This window comes from Lampetra planeri, unplaced genomic scaffold (genome assembly GCF_965212315.1).
Source record: "Lampetra planeri unplaced genomic scaffold, kcLamPlan1.2.h2 scaffold_548, whole genome shotgun sequence".
In the NCBI taxonomy this organism is placed as follows: Eukaryota; Metazoa; Chordata; class Hyperoartia; order Petromyzontiformes; family Petromyzontidae; genus Lampetra; species Lampetra planeri.
Window position 1 is genome coordinate 24,090 of NW_027615371.1, and position 22,343 is coordinate 46,432.

At 44.0% G+C, this 22,343-nt stretch overlaps 1 protein-coding gene across 1 annotated transcript; it reads left to right on the top strand.

Annotated features, from left to right (window-relative positions):
• Positions 1–7,323: 7,323 nt before the first annotated feature.
• LOC144741443 (voltage-dependent L-type calcium channel subunit alpha-1F-like) lies at positions 7,324–22,218 on the top strand. Its single transcript, XM_078623967.1, is given in 40 exon segments — positions 7,324–7,401; positions 7,533–7,633; positions 8,342–8,447; positions 9,324–9,463; positions 10,626–10,777; positions 10,852–11,004; positions 11,177–11,373; positions 11,467–11,570; positions 11,682–11,833; positions 12,445–12,519; positions 13,067–13,148; positions 14,225–14,251; positions 14,379–14,539; positions 14,632–14,753; positions 14,755–14,858; positions 14,928–15,108; positions 15,110–15,136; positions 15,229–15,349; positions 15,574–15,649; positions 15,715–15,763; positions 15,836–15,896; positions 16,027–16,029; positions 16,298–16,400; positions 16,531–16,660; positions 17,366–17,425; positions 17,496–17,602; positions 17,750–17,837; positions 18,034–18,141; positions 18,730–18,782; positions 18,884–19,030; positions 19,212–19,413; positions 19,489–19,647; positions 19,722–19,832; positions 19,925–20,008; positions 20,147–20,275; positions 20,355–20,420; positions 20,664–20,755; positions 20,922–21,081; positions 21,722–21,849; positions 22,101–22,218. Coding segments are annotated over 37 exon segments (3,957 nt in total). The 5' UTR covers positions 7,324–7,401; positions 7,533–7,633; positions 8,342–8,447; positions 9,324–9,398.
• The last annotated feature ends 125 nt before the right edge of the window (positions 22,219–22,343 follow it).

Below are 22,343 nucleotides of genomic sequence, written 5' to 3' on the forward strand. Positions count from 1 at the left end.
AAAGCACTAAAAGAGGATTATTGTAGAGAAAAATGAGAGCAGGTTCATGAAAACATCTGGAATATTCTGATGAAAACCCCTAAAGACACTCACACACACACACACACACACATTTGTCTGTAGCTATCAAAGTCAAGACGCTCATGATTTTCATCGGCTTTTACCTCAAACCATTGTGTACTGTGCCTGTGTACAGTCTAACACAACATAATTAAACCACGAAGAGCTGTTTAAACAGGTCCTCACTCAGACTCTCAGGAAAACTGTTGTCCAATCAAAGAAAATGACAAACACACTCAGACAGACAAACAGATGACAAAAATGTGTGTCTGTGCGTGCAGGGAGGGTCACATATCAAATTGAGTAAAATTGCCCCTCGATAGGTAGGGAAAATGTGGCGGTGAAATAATCTGGAATGTTCCTTTGATCCAGAGAAGTATCTGCTGTGATATGTGAATGATCCAAGCCATTTGTGCTAGTCTTGGAAAAGTGATGTCAGAAGAAACTTCTTCAATTCCAGAGGCAAAAAAAGACATTTGATTCTGATTAGGTCACAAATAACAGAGGAGAGAAAGAAAAGAGATAAATCCTCTAACAGATTATCTACGGATTTATATAGAAGCTTAGAGACACACATACACACACACATTCTCAAAGTGAGGACATTCATTGACATGATTTCCTGACATCAGAACCGTGTGTCACCTGAAGCCGTCACCAGTCCTCAGGTTCCTTCAGCTGCCTTGACAGAGGCTTGAGCTAAATGTCCTCACCTTTAGAAAACGTCCTCACTTGGACTTGAAAAAAACTCAAATTGGTTCGCACAACGATAGCTGTACAGGTACACGAGCACAGACACAGACACACGCACAGAGAGAGCAGGAGACAGTTTTTACTACATGATGTAGAGGAGGGGAGGACAGAGGAAGAGTGTATGGAAAGTAAATATGTGGACGTGTGGACGAATCAGAATGGTGTTATAAATGCATGTATGCCACAAAACCTGAACACCAATGTACAGTATGTGTGGAGATGGTGAAGAGGACTGAACTACATCCTGTCCTCATTAGAACAAAAGAGCAGGATGATCTAGGTGGATACCTCAGTGTGTTTGTACCTCAAAGAGTTTTTTACCCCTACAGAATAGAATCATACAAACGGATTCTGAATATCTGACAGGAGCACAGAGGAGAAGAAAGCAAAAAAAAAACAAAATACCCCAGCAGGAGCAGGAAGTTAAGGAAAGAAGGATAAAAAGAGGGAAGATGATGAGGGAAATGAAAAATAGAAACATAGTGAAGGTGTATAGAAGGCTTATAGAAGGATTGAGAGAATAAAAGAAGAAGAGGACAGATGCCTTCAGGGACCTCAGGGATCAGTGTGTGGGGACAGCGCTTGTCCTCACAATGAAGGTGAACGTTCCATCATCGTACTCTTCAACCTTTAATCTATCTCCAAGTATCTTCGTAAATCCTCCAGGTGGAAACATTGTCCACTTCTGCTGCGTTGTCACGGCAACAGAGTCCTTGTTCAGTTTGAGGGATTACAAGATGGACTGCAGTACCGAGATTACAGTTATGATCCCCTGCGTGTTTGCTGCGTGACAGCACATCTGGTTTGCTATCAGCTACCTGATAGCCTGGAACACTGTTAGCCACTATGCTGTGGATTTTTAGCTACTGGCTAGCATTAGCTCCTCGCTAACAAGGAATTAGCTCATTGCTAGCTGACTTTTAATCTGTGACGATAAGGCATCTTCGCTGAGGTGAAATCACCTTGACATTCTTCATGTTCTGCATGTTGTTTCTGTTCTTGACCTTTTTTTCTTGTATATATAAATGTATAAAAACCTGGGCTTTCCTCTCCTTCTCTCCTGTGCAGACAGATTTTATTCTCTGTGCCTTTAAATGATTTGCAGCTGCCCCCAACACACTGAGCTTCTTATTTAATCCCCCATTGAGAGAGAGATGAACAGACAGAGATGAACAGAAAAAGAGAGAGGGAGAGAGAGAGAGAGAGAGAGAGAGAGAGAGATGAACAGAGTCAGATTAGTGAACCAGAGCTGAAATAGAAACAGGATTTCTGTCGTGTCTGGATTTATTCTCATTCCACCTTTTCTTCCTGCTTGGATGTAAATGAATAAATAATGTATTGGTTACTGATTGATTGATTGTCGATCAGTGGCAGCAGATGGGATCAGAAGTTGAGTGTGTTTGAGCAGCAGAAGAATCGGACTGATGGGCGATCCGTGTTGGGAGGACACCAGCTGAGATGTACGAGGACAACCACAAGAGTAAGAAAAAGTTCTATCCTTGACTGTATTGATTCTGATTGGAAAGTGACTGCACACATGAAAACACCAACACACAAAGCAGAAACATTTTGCTTTCAGCAACAGAATATGAAAATGATCTAATGACGCTCTAGTCCTAAATAACCAACAATTTGATCAAATAATCAGCAGATGAGGATAATACACACGTCACACAAACAGCTGCAGAGAGAACATGCACCTCCACTGGCATAACTATCAACAATATATTGACAGTATTGTGTCGTATCATATAGTTCGTGACACCCTGTGACCTCAACAGCTGAATTATTCACGTTACAATCAAACATATTTGTGAAAACATCTGCCAGCTCGTGCAGTGAGCAGTGACATCACTTCCTGCATTTGTGAGGAGGTCGAGGAGGATCATTCACTGCTTGTTTCAAACCATTACTGTAACCATGACCAATAAAGCCACAACCTGATGTGACATGAAACACCTGAGGCGGCAACAAGTCCCTGATTTAAGTCCTACGTTAGTTTCAAGTCTGCAGACCAGAGACCAGAGGAGTCAATTGATGACATCATGACCTCTTTCAATTAATAAGCACATGTCCAGGTGCTGTCTCAAGTCTTTGGCTTTTTAAAGTCTTTTCTGATACAAGTATTTTGACTCACGTCCACGCCTCTGCTGGCAGGGCTGTTCCTAGCTCTTTGGGGACCCTGTGCGAGATGCATTTTCGGGGCCCCCTATTTTGTCAAACTACACTAGAGATTCCGATCCCTTTTTAGATGATCCACGAAGATACAACAGTCTATTACACTTGAAGACAAAAGGTGGCTAGTGTGGTGAAAACCTCTCTCTAATTAAAAATGAAACCTCTTGATTTGACCCACCCAAGCAATTTAAACTGATAATGATAATACAAAGTAAACACTGGGATTTCTCCATATGCCAATAAATGAAACAGAGGCAGTGTTACTCAAAAATATTTATTGGAAAAGGTTTGTATTTAGGCCATAGTTCAAACTGAACATAACCCAACGTAGGCCATCACTTAGAATAAAAATACAATGAATAAGCATTTTTTTCAAGTGACAATTACAGTGTCATTTCTGTCATCTTTTGTTTGGGAAATGTGAAATGTGGTTTAATCTGAAATGGCTCTCTACCAACCAAGTCTGTCCTGAATGAATCTGAGAGAACTGATGGCCCAGTCAGCTGGATTGATCGGTTGGATCAAAACTGGCAGATGAGGTTGTACATCTGGAGGAAAAAAGATGGATGGATGCTGGTGAGCATGTGAAAGGTGTTTCCTTGTCAGTGCTGAGGATGGACCTGCTACTTGCTGGTCAGGCAGAGTTCCAAAATATTTCAGAAGTGCCCCTGCAAAGACAAAGCCCCTTAGGTTATAATAGATTATAAGCAGATATTCATATTATGTAATTATTTTAATTTTGCATGAATACATAAATCCATAATCCATTTTTATATGAATAGTTCAATAGTGTCCCTTTAGAGAATGCCCAAGCCAATTTTATTTTTGTCATTTCATGCTGTAAAGCTAGGTAAACTTACATGCGTGTAAATACAGTCTTAGGCAGCGAGCTTGCTGAACTCTAACTAGCATGATTTATCCGAGGCTAGCTGAGCGAGTCAGGCCAAATAGCAAAAGTTCCCCCCAAAAAATCGGCATTACAGCTACATCACTACCCCACATCATGAACAAAGGCCTTACCTTTATTCTGCAGCCGCTTTTCTTCGTCACATTTCTTTTTTTTCCTTTTTCCAGCACCAGACATATAGGACCACTTGGATGCCATGGTACACTAGCCAAAAATGATTTTGATTTTATTACCCCCACAAATACGCGCCACAACTCTCCAATCATGGCAGCATAATGTTGTCTATATTATACTTTTTAAAAACAATATTGCTAAGTGTTTATTTTGCTCACTTATTGAGGTTGAACTTGCAGCTTGGGGGGCCCCCTCGTGGTCCAGGGGCCCTATGCAACCGGAAAGTCCGCATGTAGCAGGAAATGGTCTTGTCTGCTAGTGTTGACACGTCATGAAGAATTATTTTAATTGGCTCAGAGTTAGCTAAGAGTTATTCCTATTTCCTTTATAAAATGGCGAGCTGACAAGTGGAGGTGGATCTGAGCCATTTCCTGTTTATGAGTCACTTCCAGTCAGTTATTATTATTATTATCAATTATCAATGAAACTGATAATTTGCTGAAACACTGACCAGTTTATTAGGAACATGGAGATCAAACTAATGTCAATAAATTAACGTAATTAGTTCAATTACAACTGATTATTTAAATTAATTCATTAGTTAATAAATACATCGTAGTGTTTAGAGGACAAAGAGTACTACTGCAACGACTGCTACAACGAGTGAACAAAAAGCTTTTTAACATGCAATGTATTCATCAAGTCTGTTTAACTGCTTTTATTTATTTTTTGTTCATTTGTTGACCCAAATTAATAACAACTTAGGAGTTAATTTCTTCTAATTTTGTCCGACGATGTCACCACACACTGACACACGGTGGCTTTTTGGTGACAATACGGTAGCTGTGAAGCTTTCATGTTTGTCATCATCCAGTTGCAGTTCATCAAGCCCACACCATTGTCATGTGCAACAAGGAAATGTAACAATCACAGAGTTGTCGTGACTTTCAGTCAGACTGCCGATATGGAGTGTGTGACCTTTAACTTGGCTACCAGGCTGACAGAGGTGATGACGAATGAATAAAGTGATAATCCTGGAGGTTCTGACGGGATCACACTTCCTGCTCATTAAAGGAAGATGGCTTTTGCAGATTTTCTGATAACATTGACATGGAAATTAGCAGTCACCATGGCAACAGTTAATCCATCCTTTTATGACAAATCAAAAGACACTTTTCACTGTTACATCGTGAAACATTGACAGTCTCTCTCTTGATTGAGTCATTGCTTGACTAATTAACTTGCATTAGGAATCTTTCAGGGTGTAGACCTCAGTGTTTCAGACACACACACACACACACACACACAGGCTATTTAAGGGGAAAAAGTATAAACGCTGCTGATCAGACAGTTAAAAGTACATGCAAATTACATAGTTCAGAACGTTACAGGGTTTGTTACAACGAAAGTGTTACTCTGACCACCAATATTTAGATTTCTTTTCCTTTAAATTGTGTGTGTGTGTGTGTGTGTGTGTGTGTGTGTGTGTGTCCACAAACTGAGCAGCGAAGAAGAGAACTGCCCCAACATTCACGAAATAAACTAATGACCTCCCCAGCTGGACCAGGCTGGAGGGCAGCATGACACACACACACACACACGCAGAAAAATAGAAAGTTAACGAGGCGGATGCAGGGTTGTGTGCGAGTGTTGGGACGCGTCGCTACACATGGACACACAAAGGTTTGCATTTCTGTCTTCGTGAGGACCCTGGTCTACATCATGGCCCTAAGCCCCCATACTTGGACCTGAACCTGAACCCAATCCAGCATTTCCTCACTACAATGTTTCCAAAATGGTCTTCACAAAGATGGAGAGACCAAAGTGTGTGTGTTAATGCTGTTGTCAGGACAATGACGTTGACTCAGTATAATTCTGGGATAATTAGACTTATTCTTGTGGTTGTGCTGGGGGGGGGGGCAGCTCCACCAGCTCCTCCACTCTCCACAGCAGCCAAACAACATGAGCCACAGTAACCGTGACCTCAGCAGCTCAGCGGATAGAAAATGATGCAGATTCAACTGTTTAAGCATTCCGTCGTCCTCAGACGACTTCTTGGAAGCTCCAAACCATCTGAGCAGTTAAAAGCTGCTGGTCTCAAGAAGATGACTGCATCTACTCCATCCAAACATCTCCATGTTCAACAAACATCTTACTGTGTTACTGTATCATAAATGTGCAGGTCAGTTGGTCCAACTCGCTGCTCTCGACCTGCCTCTGCTGGAGACAAAGCAGGAAAGCACTGAGCGAAGGTTGAGAAATCATTGTTAAAACTGACTGTCAATCATCTGCTTCTATGTGTGTGTGTGTGTGTGTGTGTGTTCAGGGACTAACACATTGACAATTACACACACATATTAACACACACACGTGTGCACACACACTCACAACATATGTGCGCATGCACACACACACACAGTCACACACAATCACACACACAGATCTAGGTCACAGCTGTTCACTCCTCTGAAATGGTTTTGTGTCTTTACTTCCTGTAGTCTCTCGACCTCCTCGTCTTTCTGGTTTTCCTTTTTCAGTTTCATCGGGGTCAAACACAAACCAAGACGTCACATTGTTTGTGAAAGCAATAATACATTTTTGTCGTCATCTAAAAGCGGCCGATTATTTTCTCACCATCACGTACCGATGATTGAGAAGATGATGAGTCTCACTGCCTCAACTTGTCTCTAGGAGACATGATGCTTGGCATTGTTTGTGCGTGTTACATGTGTGACTTCGTAAGACTCCGTCGGAGCTCCTCCGGCAGAGCACACCAGAGTCGTGGCTGGAAACTGGAGCTGACAGAACATTGGTAGTACTGAAGCTCCGGAACTAGCTGCCACAGGAAATCAGGTCAGCGGAGTCATTGACCTCTTTAAAGCTTCTTCTCAGAGAGAAGTTTTCTCCACGTCCAGTTCACGACTGTATGAAAACTGTTTCCCAGATTGAGATAGGTTCATTGACAGATTATTGCTGATAACACACAAGAACACTGTGACAAGTTGCAACGACCTCCTGACCCCTCATTAATGTATCACCACATGGTAACCACTGGCAACCACCGAGATCACTGATTAACAGTGGTTGCCTGTATTAACAGTACAGATATTGAGCAGGTGTAACGAGTGCTGGGTAACGCCTTTCTGTCCATTTCAGATGCCGGTCGTAACGGCTACACCAAAGCAGTGGATGGGGAAGAGGGCGAAGGGGAGGGTGAGGAGGAGGAAGGAGAAGAGAGGGATGGAAGAGGAGAGGAGAGGGACACAGAGTGGGACCAAGAGCTGGACGGAGAAGATGAAGGAGTGAGGATGACGAGGACAGACACACTGCACTCCACAACCAGCTCGACTGGAACCCAGCGGAGGAGAGGACAGCATGCCAAAAAACAGGTACAAAGACGCACAAAGATGCACAAGGAAACATACTTAGAGACTGTGATGATTGTGATGATTGTGTTAGTGGTGATGATGGTGATGATGGTGATGATGGTGATGATGGCGACCTGACCCCTCCCCCTCAGGTCCAGGGCAGTAACCAGGTCCAGCGGGCTCCCAGGGCGTTATACTGTCTGAAACTAAACAACCCCATCAGACGAGCTGCGCTCTCCATTGTTGAGTGGAAGTATCCTTTTCTGATCAGCTTGTTTACTTCCTGATCATGCAGCTAATTTAATTAAAGACCAGTCAGCAGGTAGAGTAAAGAGTCTGATGCCCGAATTCAGCTCTCCCTTTGAAGCTTTAAAGAACTAGCCTAGAAACCTAGACGTACCCTCGCAGGGGAAAATATCATTTGCAGCCTGGCTGGGTCAAGAAACGCTTCGTTAGCTTGCGAGCTGCAAAATTCCAAACTGTGGTCTATTGTACTTCATGACAAAGACAGAGTTGCCACAAATTCCACGTGCAGTCCCTGCCCAGTTTCTGCTGCATATAAATAAAGAAGTGGTCAGCTGTTGGCGAACAGCAGGCTGCTTTTCCACAACACATCATACACATAACACTTGTTCATGGACTCTCTTCCGTCAGTGTCACCTATGGCCTATTGCATGCAGAGGAAACGGACAACTGTTAATAATGCCCCTCAGCTTGAGCCCTGTGAGTGCCCTGACCCAACATCTTCATGTAGGTCTTGTTTGCCAGGCTAGTAAAGAGCTGAAGGGAAGATGGCTCCATTCCATTCTTTGTTCCAGTAAGTTTCAGTAATGTTTATCAGTGAGCCTGGTAGCAGCTTAGGGCTATCGATCACACATTTCACCTGCATTCCTGTGTGTTCAGGAGTGTTCAGTGTCCATGTTCTTTCTTGACCCTGCTGAGTTTCCTTAGCATCCTTCAGACCATTCGATATCTTCATCCTGTTAGCTATTTTTGCCAACTGTGTTGCTTTAGGAGTGTCCAAACCATTTCCTGAGGACGACTCAAACTCCACTAACCATGACCTGGTGAGTCCAGAACTTCCACAGAAATCCAGCAGACAGTAGACAGTGAAGTGCACATGAGGATGTATTCATGTCACCACCCATGTCTCTGTAGAAAGAATCAAGGAGAGGATGAGGAGGGGTTTTACTGTGTACAATGATGATAACATATTTATTCTTCTTTTTGTCTGTTAACACAAACTGTCTAGAATCTTATGAGCACATGAAGGTCAAAGGTCATGGATGTGCAGCCATGCAGGAAATGATTGACAGTTGTGTGATCAGATCACTGCGGACAATCAAACTGTTGAAAGGAGACGTTGATACAAAGTGAGGACCATTAGAGAAGACATTTGGACAGGTTGAGGCCATTTATAGTATTTCAGGACGTTTAAAAGACAGTGGGGACACGTGGAGACAGAGAGAACACACATTCCCACACTTATTTCCGGCCGCCAACAATGGGGCTCTCGTCTAAATGGCTAATTTTGAATTCGAAAAATCTCTTTACATTTAAAATAAGACACATTGCCAGAAAAAGTCAACCTGTTTTAATCTTCACTTGAAAATTGGCTTGAAAAAAGAGAAAAATGTCTAAAAACAGGATAGTTTTTTCAGGTGTCTGTGTCATGTGTCTTATTTCAAGTGTGACATTTTCACTAGAAATAAGACATATACACAGTCAGAATTTGAGTTTTTGCAGTGCATTTCAAATTTGAATGTGAGCATATCATTAGCCTAATAGCATAGTTGCCTATGCTACATAGTTGCTGCATAGTTGCCTTGGCGATTAGGCTATTAGGCTAATGATATAATTCACGTGTTCCATTTTTTTTCAACGTTGGTAGCTCAGTTCAGTTCAGATGATGCTGATGCCGTCAGGTGTTTGGTCTGCTGCAGGAACAAGTGGAGTATGTGTTCCTCATCATCTTCACAGTGGAAACCTTCCTCAAGATCCTGGCCTATGGGCTGGTTATGCACCCAAGCTCCTACATCCGCAACGGCTGGAACCTGCTGGATTTTGTCATTGTCATCGTTGGGTAGGAGAATGTGCAGTTCTCTGTCGTGGTTCTCTATTTGTCTGCTCTCATTCACTGATTCCGTTCTTCTTGTCTGTTTTCTTGTTCTTGTTCTCTGGTTCCCTAGCTCTCCTGTTATTTGGTTCACTTATTTTCAGATATTATGTTCTTTGATCTTAATCGGTTCACTGCAGTAAGTGCGAGCTGAATACAAGCTGACTGCAGTAAATGTAGCAGACTCGCGCTCTAGAGCCAGTGGTAGAATTCCTCCTTCCGTTGATTGTTTGTGACAACTAAGTTTGTAACTGAACTCTTCTTAAATTTCAATATTTTAAATTTCAAAAAGAAACCTTCAGGGGCTTTGTGCTTCAAGGTTGCAGCAGGTCAGGTTCTGAGGGGACGTAACTGGTTCTGGTCATATGTGTGATGATGTGTAACAATTCAGAGAACTAACGGTGTTTGGACATAATCACTCACTCTAAACTGTAATTTACGTCCGTTGAAACAAAACAATCACATCCTTTTATGAATGTCATCATGTGAATGGATTAATTACGGATCCACAGCCGTGGAAGACAAGAAAGGGACAGAAATACGTCACGACTGTGTTCACTCGTGTGTGCTGACATTCAGAAAAGGTCCACTGTCTCTTTTAAGCACAGCAACAGAGGCACCTGCTGAGGTCACTGAGCGTCCCGCAGGTTCTGAGTTTGTCTTTGACTTTGCTCTGTGTCCTCACAGCAGGACGGTGGCATGACTGTACATGCTCAGGGTGATGATAGTGTCTGCTGTCATCGTAATGCTGCCTAAGGTCACACTGTCCCCGTCTTCTTAATGAGGCATTTTCTGTGTTTATTTGAGGATCGCTGAACCTTTAACTCCTCACAGCTCAGGCACATTCTTCAGATCACAGTTCAGCTCTCAAGAATCTTCCAGGTCATATTCTCAGTGAACATGAACCAGCTTAAATGTTCCTCTTGACGTTTGTGATGTTTTATATCCACGACTGTTTGTCTTAAGACGAACCTCTACATTTGCTTGTATCATTATCATCTCTTTGATGGCCATTATCCATCCGTTTCTGGATCTCAAGATGTCCTCCATTTTGGTGTCCAACAGGGCTCACTCTTGTTTTCATATATCTGAAAGTCTTTCTCTTCTTCCCCACCATGTTGTTTTGCAGGTTGTTTAGCGTGGTCTTGGAGACAATGACTCATAAGTCTGGTGAGCAGGCGACCACTCATCACATGCCGGGGAAACCTGGAGGTCTGGATGTCAAAGCTCTGAGAGCCTTCAGAGTCCTGAGGCCCCTCAGGCTTGTTTCTGGAGTTCCCAGTGAGTTCACAGGACCAGAGAGAGGAGCATCAGACGTTCTTGTTGGACAGTCTGATTGTCTGTCTGTATTCCAGGTCTCCAGATTGTGTTGAACTCCATCATGAAGGCAATGGTCCCTCTGCTCCATATTGCTCTCCTGGTTCTCTTTGTCATCATCATCTATGCCATTATCGGTCTGGAGCTCTTCATTGGACGTATGCACAAGACATGTTACTACATTGGAACTGGTATGTTTCCATCACTGTCACAAACATATCTTGGCAGACGTAGAAGTCATCGTAGTCTGAAATCATTCACACGTTTCTTCACTATAAACAAAAAAATCTGAAACAATGTCTGTGGAACACAAAAGCCCCAGATCTTCTAGAGAGTTGTTACAGTTTGTTTGTGTGTTGGCAGACAATTACGTAGAAGATGATCCGGTCCCGTGTGCCTTTGCTGGTCATGGACGTCAGTGTGATATTAATGGCACTGAGTGTCGCGGACGTTGGGATGGACCCAACGGAGGAATCACCAACTTCGACAACTTCTTCTTTGCCATGTTGACAGTGTTCCAATGCATCACCATGGAGGGCTGGACGGATGTGCTCTACTGGGTAAAACACACACACACACACACACACACACACACACACACACACACACACAAATCTTTGCTGTCTCACCTCACTCTCTGATTGTGTGTGCAGATGAATGACGCAATCGGATTCGAGCTACCCTGGGTCTATTTTGTCAGTTTGGTGATTTTTGGCTCCTTCTTTGTCCTGAACCTGGTTCTGGGAGTCCTCAGCGGGTTGGTCCTAAGAACAGAAAACATACTGGAAGAAGACTAATGTTCGATTTGTTCGGCTTAAGTGTACAAACAGTGTTTGAAGGTTGCTTCAATATTGTTTGAATTCTACAGAGAATTCAGCAAGGAGAGGGAGAAGGCAAAGGCTCGGGGAGATTTCCAGAAGCTGCGGGAGAAGCAGCAGATGGAGGAGGATCTGTGTGGATACATGGATTGGATCACTCAGGCTGAGGACATGGACGACCTGGATGAGGATGGAAACCCACGTAAGAAACAGGCACAGTGTGCTTGCTCACTTTCCGGCAGTCATAGTTAGGTCTGCTTTGTTCCTGATTCTTAGTTCTCGTTCTTGGCTGATGTTGGGTTTACCTTAGTCTGCAGAATGTCGTCATGATCTTTGTCTGTGTGTCTCTGTCTATGTGTTGTTACCACCAGAACCACACCTCCTCCTCTGTCTTTGCTTCAGGCAGACTAGATGAAATACAAACTCTTTTTCTGCTGTCCCAAAGGGGTTTCGCCATGGTGATCCTGCCCCTATCTGCTTCAAGGGGGGCACCAGCCTGAACCAGAATGCACACTGCCCAACTAAATCATGATATCAGAGGAGTCAGTGTGTCCAGTTCTGCTAGAACTAAGATCAAACTGATAGTCACAGCCTGTGAGGAGGAAATACAAGTAGGAGAAAACAAAATAGTCTTAAAGAATTGAAGTCCAAGACATGAACGTCACAACAAAATAATCAAACGTAACAGCCAGCTGACATCTTTTTCCATATGTTGTTTCTGTGCGTGTGTGTGTGTGTGTGTGTGTGTGTGTGTGTGTGTGTGTGTGTGTGTGTGTGTGTGTGTGTGTGTGTGTGTGTGTGTGTGTGTGTTAGGTCCGTCTCTTGGCGACCTTTCAGATAAGAAGAGAGGAAAGTTCGGATGGTTCAGTCACTCTAATGACACTCACGGTAAAACAAATAAGCACAGATGAAATCTTCATCTAATTCGTGCTTAGGGTAAGACGCTAGTAACCATAGTAACCAGACTGATGCTGCCTTGAGCATTGAAAGTAATCTACTTGATTGAAACTGGGATCAGAGAACACAATTCTTACAGTACATCACTGCATGCATTACTATCATCACACTGGTCAATGACAGATTTTTCCTGTCTGAGCTTTTATTTCTTTCATTCTTTAAATTAATCTGAACGTCCCTGGTTGCGTGGGTCTTGGATCCATCTCTGAGACCCTGATCAACCAGCACTTGATACTTTTCTGGACATTTTCACCGAATGAGTTTGAATGTGGAGACAAACTATTTCCTTTTCAATCATCATCACTAATTTTTGACCGTCTATAGATGTTCTCTGTATTGTTGGTAGCTGGTTGCTTCAGTCGAAGTGTAGGGATTCTCTGTGTCTCATATCTGCGACTCATAATCATGTGACTTGATTCTCATTTCACTCATGTGAGTTTCATCAAAACATGACAATTATCCTCTGTGCCTCTCTCAGCGAGTCTTCCTGCAAGTGAAACGGCATCGGAGAACACTGAGAACATCGATGAGGAACACACCAACTGCTGCCAGGCCTGCTGGTAAAGTCACTGTTGGTTCCATTAATGTTTCACACATTCCCAATCGCATTCCCATGAGCTGACAGCCAACGTGACAGAGCAGTCCACATGTGACCTCATTGTGTTCAGATAGAATGTGATTGAATGTTTACAGTCAGGTACAGGTACACCACTTCCTATAGGATCCCACATAGACTTTACATCAGAAGTAATTGAATCTGAAAGCTCCTTCATAAATGCTGGTTTCAAGTCTTCTTCAGTCCAGAGGGATGTTAGTTTGTAAAATGAAGTCCAGTCTATGGGGACTTTTACACGACATGGTTCCAGCAAGGTTCTACCCGGCTTTTTTGCGTTTCCACTGGCGGTAGTACCAGGTACTTTTTTCGTACAACGTCTGTTGAGGTTCCAGCAAGCTGAGGTGGTACTTAACATGTGGTGTCACAAAGTGCCGTCCTCTGATTGGTCCCTACAGACACAGTGCCGTCCTCTGATTGGTCCCCACAGACACAGTGCCGTCTTCTGATTGGTCCCTACAGACAGAGGGCCGTCCCAAGCGCTACCTGTGACACAGGAGTCTACCGACAGCGATAGCAATTCAGTTCTTTATTCCCTGTCACGTTCTCATGGAACATAGCTGATGTGTGCAAAATATACACTATGGTCCATTAATGAAGCACAGACATTTTTGTTATTTTTGGCTGGAAATCATGTCCTGCTTCGTCTCTTTTCTCTCTCGCTGTCTGTCACAAAAATACATGAAAGGTCACAACTTCTCCATCTCGTCCATATTCCACATTGCGCCTGAATGGAACCAAACCCAGTCAAACTGAGGCGAGCTGGAACTGTGAAGTGGAAAAGCACCATGAGACTCAACTTAACCCAGAATTAGGACTGTGGACTGTCAGTGTCAACCTCCTGGCTTTGAACGTCTATTAAAGAAAGGATGATGACATCTGCTCTCCATTTCCTAAACATGTCCGAGTTGATCACGTGGATCTGCAGCTCTCTCAGACAAATGACGAACTGGATCAATGTGATTCACCTCTCCGGCCCGACAACCTGGTTACCAGTTTTGCTTGTGTTCTGTCTCATTTCAGTGCTCGACTGATGAAGGTCGGCTGCTGGTGAGTTCATTGTTCCAGAAGTTACCAAGAGTACAAAAACAGCAACACACAACCCAGCAGCTTTTTAACACTGTGTAATGAGACTGTTGCCACAAATTTCTTTGAATTTCCACCTGTCTCTGTCCAGTCGGACACTGCGTCGGTGGAACCGGGTGTGTCGCAGGAACTGTCGGACTGCTGTTAAATCGGTGACATTCTATTGGCTGGTTCTTCTGCTTGTCTTCCTCAACACGTCCCTCAGTGCATCAGAGCACTATAACCAACCTGATTGGCTGACGCAAGTGCAGGGTAAGAACACCGTTACCTCAGATAAAACTTACGTCTTCTCTGTTGTCAGGAGTAAATGTTGTGAGGAGTAAATATCCCGTGTGTGTGCGTAGACATCGCCAACAAGGTGCTGCTGTCACTGTTTACCGTGGAGATGTTGTTGAAGATGTACAGTCTCGGCTTGGCACATTACTTTGTGGCGTTCTTCAATCGTTTCGACTGCTTCGTGGTGTGTGGGGGGCATCATGGAGACCATCCTGGTGGAGCTGGACATCATGCCTCCACTGGGGATCTCTGTGTTGCGGTGCGTCCGCCTGCTCCGTATCTTCAAGGTCACACGGTGAGAGAACACACCTGAGCCATGTGAGCTCATGAGCGCCACCTCTGATGTCACTCTCTGTCTGCTCAGCCATTGGACGGCTCTGTCCAACCTAGTGGCATCTCTGCTAAACTCCATGAAGTCTATCGCCTCCCTGCTGCTCCTCCTCTTCCTCTTCCTCATCATCTTCGCACTGCTCGGCATGCAGCTGTTTGGTGGCAAGTTCAACTTCGATGAGACGCAGACCAAACGCAGCACCTTCGACGCCTTCCCCGCAGGCGCTGCTCACCTGTTTCCAGGTAACAATCCAGACAGTGAGGTCATGATGAACAAACATTTCATCCCCAACGATCACCTGACTATGTGTGTGTGTGTGTGTGTGTGTGTGTAGATCCTGACAGGTGAGGACTGGAACGTGGTGATGTATGATGGCATCATGGCGTATGGCGGCCCTGTGTTTCCAGGGATGATTGTCTGCATTTACTTTGTCATCCTCTTCATCTGTGGTAACTGTATCCTTCAACTAACTGTCGGCAGCAGATCAAACATCTGGCGGGTACCAGAGTCCCGTGACATCATGATGTATACAAACAACATCATGTTGAGTGAAGGTAGACAGAGCACACAGCTGTGAAAGACACTTGTCAATTTTGGTAAACCCCCCCCACCCCCCCCCCATCTGAACATGCATTTAGGCACCACAGGAGATCGCAGATGTGTGCTTAGCGTCTGTCAGATATCCTGCTGAACGTCTTCTTGGCCATTGCTGTGGACAATCTGGCAGGAGGAGATGGGGACGACAAGAAAAAAGAGTGAGTGATGGCGGTGGAGGAGTCGGTGGATGGAGACTTTGTCTGATTCGATGTTGTTAATGCAGGAATAAGACGGAGGGGGTGGAGGAGGAAACTGAAGAGGATCAAGTGAAGGTGAAAAATGAGAAACAACTTCTATCTTAGTCATGTTTGGCAGAGGTCATCAGATTGACATTTTCTCTGCAGGTTGACATTGATGAAGACACTGAGTATGAGGAAGAAGAGGAGCTTCCAGAGGGCGAAGACGGTCAGTTTACCCAGCGTGGGTGGAGCAGGGAGGACAGGATAAGCTCCACCCACAAACACATACAGTATGTAGGACAGTTGTAGGAGTAAAGTGGGAGACTTCTACTTTCCAGAGTCTTCTGTTAGTGGAGAAGGTCCAGAGAAACATGACTCATTATTTTTATAGGTGGGGCGAAGGCAAAGGACACCAGATACCACACCACAGAAATCAGGTGCAATAGCTGTGCTTTAACCTCGAGAGGGCGCCACTATGGTTTTATGTTTTATACAGAAGCGGATTTGGGGGTTTATTTTCTCTTTAATGAAGCATGACGATGATCAAACAGAATTTAAAATGAGGACAACGACACCAGTGGCTGGAGGTCATCTTTTCATGTTGTAATTTTCCTCTGCTCCTCTCAGACGGAGGCGTCCAGCTGAAGATGGCCGACCTCGCACCTCCTAAAGAGAAGGTCCTTCCGATCCCAGAGGGCAGTGCGTTCTTCTGCCTGAGCAAGACGAACCCGTAAGTCTGTTGACATTCCGTTGTTCGGACCAGTTCAGACTGGATCTTTTCTTAACATTGATGATGAGATGAAGACAAGCAGGTCGCCATGATTTTATTCTCTAACGTCAGTTTCTGTGGGTGTCTCCAGGATCCGAGTGGCCTGTCACACTCTTATCCACCACCACATCTTCACCAACCTCATCCTTGTCTTCATCATACTCAGCAGCTGCTCATTGGCTGCAGAGGATCCAATCAGAGCTCACTCCTTCAGGAACAACGTGAGTTTAACGCTACAAATATTCAAACCAGCTAAGATGATTCCATAGCAGAAATTATTTAGTTTTTATCTTCAATAGCCATGTAGGAATCTGACATGGGGTTGGGGTTCTGTGAGGAACCCGACTATACAGGCTGAATGTCCCAGTAAGATGCGCAACAGTTTCCTGTTTCACATTCGGGGACAATCAGAGTTCCTGATCACTCTGACGATGTCATCTACACACCTCTGTGGATTGAGCTGGGGTGGGGGCGGAGCTTAAGCAGATTACACAGCAGAAGTGGGTCAGTGACTAACCGGGTTAAAGAGGGAAACTCACGCAGAGAGAAAATCACCAGTTTACTGTCTGAACAGTGACTGTACGCTGGCAGCAGCTGTCCTCATGCAAGATGTGGCAATTAGCATCAGCTGAGGAGGGCAACAACCAACACACACACACACACACACACACACACACACAGAATGTATTGTTTTGAAAAAAAAAAAAAAAAACAACAACAACCACTTTCATCCCTTATTAGTTCAAACCCGGACATGACTGAAGACTTGAAGCAGGACTAGATCTCAAAGACCAAAAGTGTCAAGACCTTCAGACAGGTTTAATAACAAAGGAAAACATGTTCTACTGATGCTCATGTGACACTCTGGGGCCCTCATGATGCTGTGGACAGGAAGTCCTTGAAATCTGTTTTGTGTTTCCGTGGAGGTGCTGGGATACGCCGACTACGCCTTCACCTCCATCTTCACCGTGGAAATCCTCTTGAAGGTAAATGTGACTTTGGTAAAAATGGTTGTTTCTCCTGTCCTTGGATGTTAATGTTGTGTTTGTGGAACAGATGACCGTCCATGGCGCGTTCCTCCACCAGGGCTCTTTCTGTCGCAACTGGTTCAACTTGTTGGACCTTCTGGTCGTCAGTGTGTCACTGGTCTCCTTCTTCCTGCAGTTAGTATCAATGACTTGTACTCTTCTGATGAGATCAATATGTCAGCCGATAATACCAAAGTACAGAATCAACAAGCAGATGTGTGCTGCCCTCTGCTGGAGAATATTAATATGTACAATTCTACTACTGTGCGTGTGTGTGCGCAGCTCAAGCGCGATCTCAGTTGTAAAGATCCTCCGAGTTCTCAGAGTGCTCAGACCTCTAAGAGCCATCAACAGAGCCAAAGGACTGAAGGTATCTACATCAGACACATGATGGAGCAGTTTGTCACATTGTTGTTTGTCTTACTTGTGTTTAGTTGATTGTTATTACAAATCTATACAAATAGTGTGTGTGTGTGTGTGTGTGTGTGTGTGTGTGTGTGTGTGTGTGTGTGTGTGTGTGTGTGTGTGTGTGTGTGTGTGTGTGTGTGTGTGTGTGTGTGTTGCAGCATGTGGTCCAGTGTGTGTTTGTAGCCATCAGAACAATCGGAAACATCATGATCGTCACGACTCTGCTGCAGTTCATGTTTGCCTGTATTGGAGTACAGCTGTTCAAGGTAAATGTACACAACAAAGTGGTGTAGCTGTGACCAAATACTTTTAATTTATGCCCTAATTTTATTGCGTGTTATACTTTATATTGGCTTTTATATAAAAGGACCATGTGCAGGGGTCGACTGCAGCATCATCTGGTTGAGCTGTCTGAATGTGTAAAATGAAAAAAGAAATTACTTAAATACTAAATACTAAAAAGGTAACTGTAATCTTAGTAACTGTACCAACAGTACAGAGAATGTAATAACTACCACACAGTGTGTACACTACATGCCATGTGTATACACACAGCATGATGATCTGTCAGTCAGTCTCCACACACCGTTCTACCCTGTGCATACAAAGTAGTATATTCTTTATTAATTATACAGTCCAAAAACTACACGCTATGTAGTATTTGTTGCATAAAGTTGAATTTATGTCAGAAATACTTATGAGACAGGTGCATGTCTCCTGGGGGACATAAACCTGCAGTGCAATTGCCTGCCATTGAGGGTGCTACTTGGTGCCACTTGGAGTCACTACAGAAAACAAACGTTGTTGTTGTTTACCATTCTTTCATTGCTGTTACCATCGGTTGTGTTTTTCAGGGTAAATTCTATCGCTGCACTGATGAGGCCAAACACACTCCTGAGCAGTGCAAGTAGGTTTACACCGGAATCCGACAAACCAGTTTGTATTCCATGCCGAAGAGATGACAACAAATGCGCATCTGTGTGTGTGTGTGTGTGTGTGTGTGTGCAGGGGCACCTTTGTGGTGTACAAAGATGGCGATGTGAACCATCCGATGGTCCGTGAAAGAATCTGGCAGAACAGCGACTTTAACTTCGACAACGTGTTGATGGGGATGATGGCGCTGTTCACCGTCTCCACCTTCGAGGGCTGGCCAGCGTGAGTCTTTGTGAGAAGGGTGGTAAACGTGCCGCACCCACTGGAACCAATCAGACCAGATGATAATAAGTCCCAGTGACATGAGACAAACAAGAGTGATCACAAGTCAAAGCAACCGTAAACAAACAAACAAGAATGATAATGTGTCAGCACACTAACAAATATTCAACCCCCCCCCCAGTCTGCTGTATAAGGCCATCGATGCTAACGGCGAGAACTCCGGGCCCATCTATAACTACCGGGTGGAGATCTCCATCTTCTTCATCGTCTACATAATCATCATCGCCTTCTTCATGATGAACATCTTTGTGGGTTTCGTCATCATCACGTTCAGAGAGCAGGGGGAGCAGGAATACAAGAACTGTGAGCTGGACAAGAACCAGGTAAAAGCGCCTGCGTCGGCACCATTCACAGTGTAATATTTATGCTGAGTACTGACAACTTCCTGTCATCAACAGCGTCAGTGTGTCGAGTACGCGCTGAAGGCTCAGCCACTGAAACTTTACATCCCCAAGAATCCGGTTCAGTATAAGTTCTGGTCCATCATCAACTCAACAGGCTTTGAGTATGTCATGTTCGTACTGATCCTGCTCAACACCGTCACTCTGGCTGTCCAGGTACATATTCACGGGTCCGTCCATTTCTTGATGAATCAGTCTGTCAGCCAATCAATCTGTCTGTCTGCCTGAAGCACTATGAGCAGTCCAAAACCTTCAGTTACATCATGGACATTCTCAACATGGTTTTTACGGGACTCTTCACGGCAGAGATGCTGCTGAAGCTGCTGGCTCTGAGACTGCGTGTGAGAACATACAAACACACACACACACACACACACACGCCAACAAATACTTTAAATAAGAAAAAACAAAACATACTGTTTCTGGCTTCCAGCACTACTTTGTGGACGCCTGGAACTCGTTCGATGCTCTGATCGTGGTCGGTAGCGTGGTTGACATCGTGGTTACCGAATTCAGTGTGAGTATGGAAACGTCATGACCTTTCACAATAAAAGACAGATATTGTAGTGTATTATTATCAGTATGACATAATGAAGGACTACTTTTACCTGTGTTCCGAGTCTTCTGACGTTCAGCTGACATCTGTGTGTCTCAGAGTGGCGAGGACAGCTCTCGAGTGTCCATCACGTTCTTCCGTTTGTTTCGCGTGATGCGACTGGTCAAGCTGCTGAGCAAAGGGGAGGGAATTCGTACCCTGCTGTGGACTTTCATCAAATCACTGCAGGTTAGAGAGGCAGAACAAACCAGATGCTGCTGCTCTTGGATGAGGCCAAGAGACTGAGAGCTCCTTCTGTCCCCTGCAGGCGCTGCCTTACGTCGCACTGCTCATCGCCATGATCTTCTTCATCTACGCCGTCATCGGCATGCAGGTCAGTGTGGCCAGCTGATCCTGTAGATCAAGAGGTTCAGGGTCTCTTCTGTGACTGAGGCTCCCCCTTGCTTAAATATGCAATTTGATTTGTTTATCAGAGAAACTTTATCAAAACTCAGTTATTGATCAACATCCGAAGACTTTTCTTTTATGCAGCTGCACCAAGAAGTTGATACAGAACCATCACAGTCAGCTGATGGACACAATTTTCTGACTTGTTCTTGGACTTTGTTTGTGACAGACATTTGGGAAGGTAGCGATGCAGGCGCACACTCAGATCAACAGGAACAACAACTTCCAGACTTTTCCGCAGGCCGTTCTCCTCCTCTTCAGGTCAGATCTCCTTCCTCCACCTTCTTCCTGATAAAGATGGGTGACACAGGCTAGTGTCCCACAGGGCTCCAGTCTGGGGACGGTTTTCATTAGTTATTAGTTATTAGCTACTGTAGACACACAGTGAAATACAGATGCATGTATTTCGAGTGCTTTGTGGCTGCAGGTGTGCTACAGGTGAGGCGTGGCAGGAGATCATGTTGGCCAGTCTGCCAGGTAAACGCTGCGATCCTGAGTCCGACTATGAACCTGGAGAAGAATTCAGCTGTGGCAGCAACTTCGCCATTGTTTACTTCATCAGCTTCTTCATGCTGTGTGCTTTCCTGGTGTGAACACACACACACACACACACACACACACACACACACACACAGGTTAGCAGGTTTGTATTGTTCAGAGAAATGCTAACTCTCTCTCAGCCACTGTTCAACTTGGACCTAAATACATAAAACAGTTCAATATGCTCTCAGACAAAATTGAAGTGAACACATCAAACTTGCAGCCAGTTAAACAGCCTCATTGCCAGAATTTGTCGCGAGCAGTTACCAGCAGGTTACTGCACCAACAGAAACTTTCTCAGTTAGCAGTATCTCCACATGTTCAATACATAAAACACACTTTTATCCAAAACATATTTTTACAGGGTTTTGCACAATGCAACCGACAACAAAGTCAGTGTGGGTGCCATCCAGTGCACAAAGAAATATAAGAAATCCCACTATTCCCACTCAGTACAGGACTAAAATTAGTAATTGACATAATAATGAAACAGTGAAGTTTATAACAAAGTTAATTCAGTGCATGCACATAAGGACAGCAAGACAGTTTGTAATTGTTACTAGTAGAAACTGCTAAGATTCAGACGCAGACAACTTTTGCATTCCCTGCAAAGTTTTATAGCTGGTAAATAAATACTTCAAATATATTGTAAATGGTGTTTTTTGAATCCTTTCTTGTCTCTTTCAGATTATCAACCTGTTTGTTGCAGTCATCATGGACAACTTTGACTATCTAACACGTGATTGGTCAATTCTTGGGCCGCATCACCTTGATGAGTTCAAGAGGATCTGGTCTGAATATGATCCAGAGGCCAAGTATGACACAAATATTAATCATAGTACTTGTTGGACTCACGATCATAAAATAACAGAAAACTTTATAACCCCTTAAAATCTGTTAATAATATCACATGATACTTATGATGTAACTCACATAGGTTCATATTAGAAAACAGGACATACTTGGTCACTTCAAGACGTTTCACCTTTCATCGGAGAAGCAGGACGATTTCTAGAGAATTTATACTATACTATACTATACTATACTATTTGTCCTGTGTTTTCAGGGGTCGGATCAAGCACCTGGATGTTGTTGCTCTGCTCAGGAGGATTCAGCCTCCTTTGGGGTTTGGGAAGCTTTGTCCTCACAGAGTGGCGTGTAAGGTAATTCTGATGTCACTGTAACATTACAACTCACTCACATACATTTTTCATTCAGTAGTGATAAGATGCATCAGTACCATTTACAGTATGTTAGTGGCTAGTTATGGTAAACTTCAGTCAAATACTGCATCAGTGTACTTCATGTT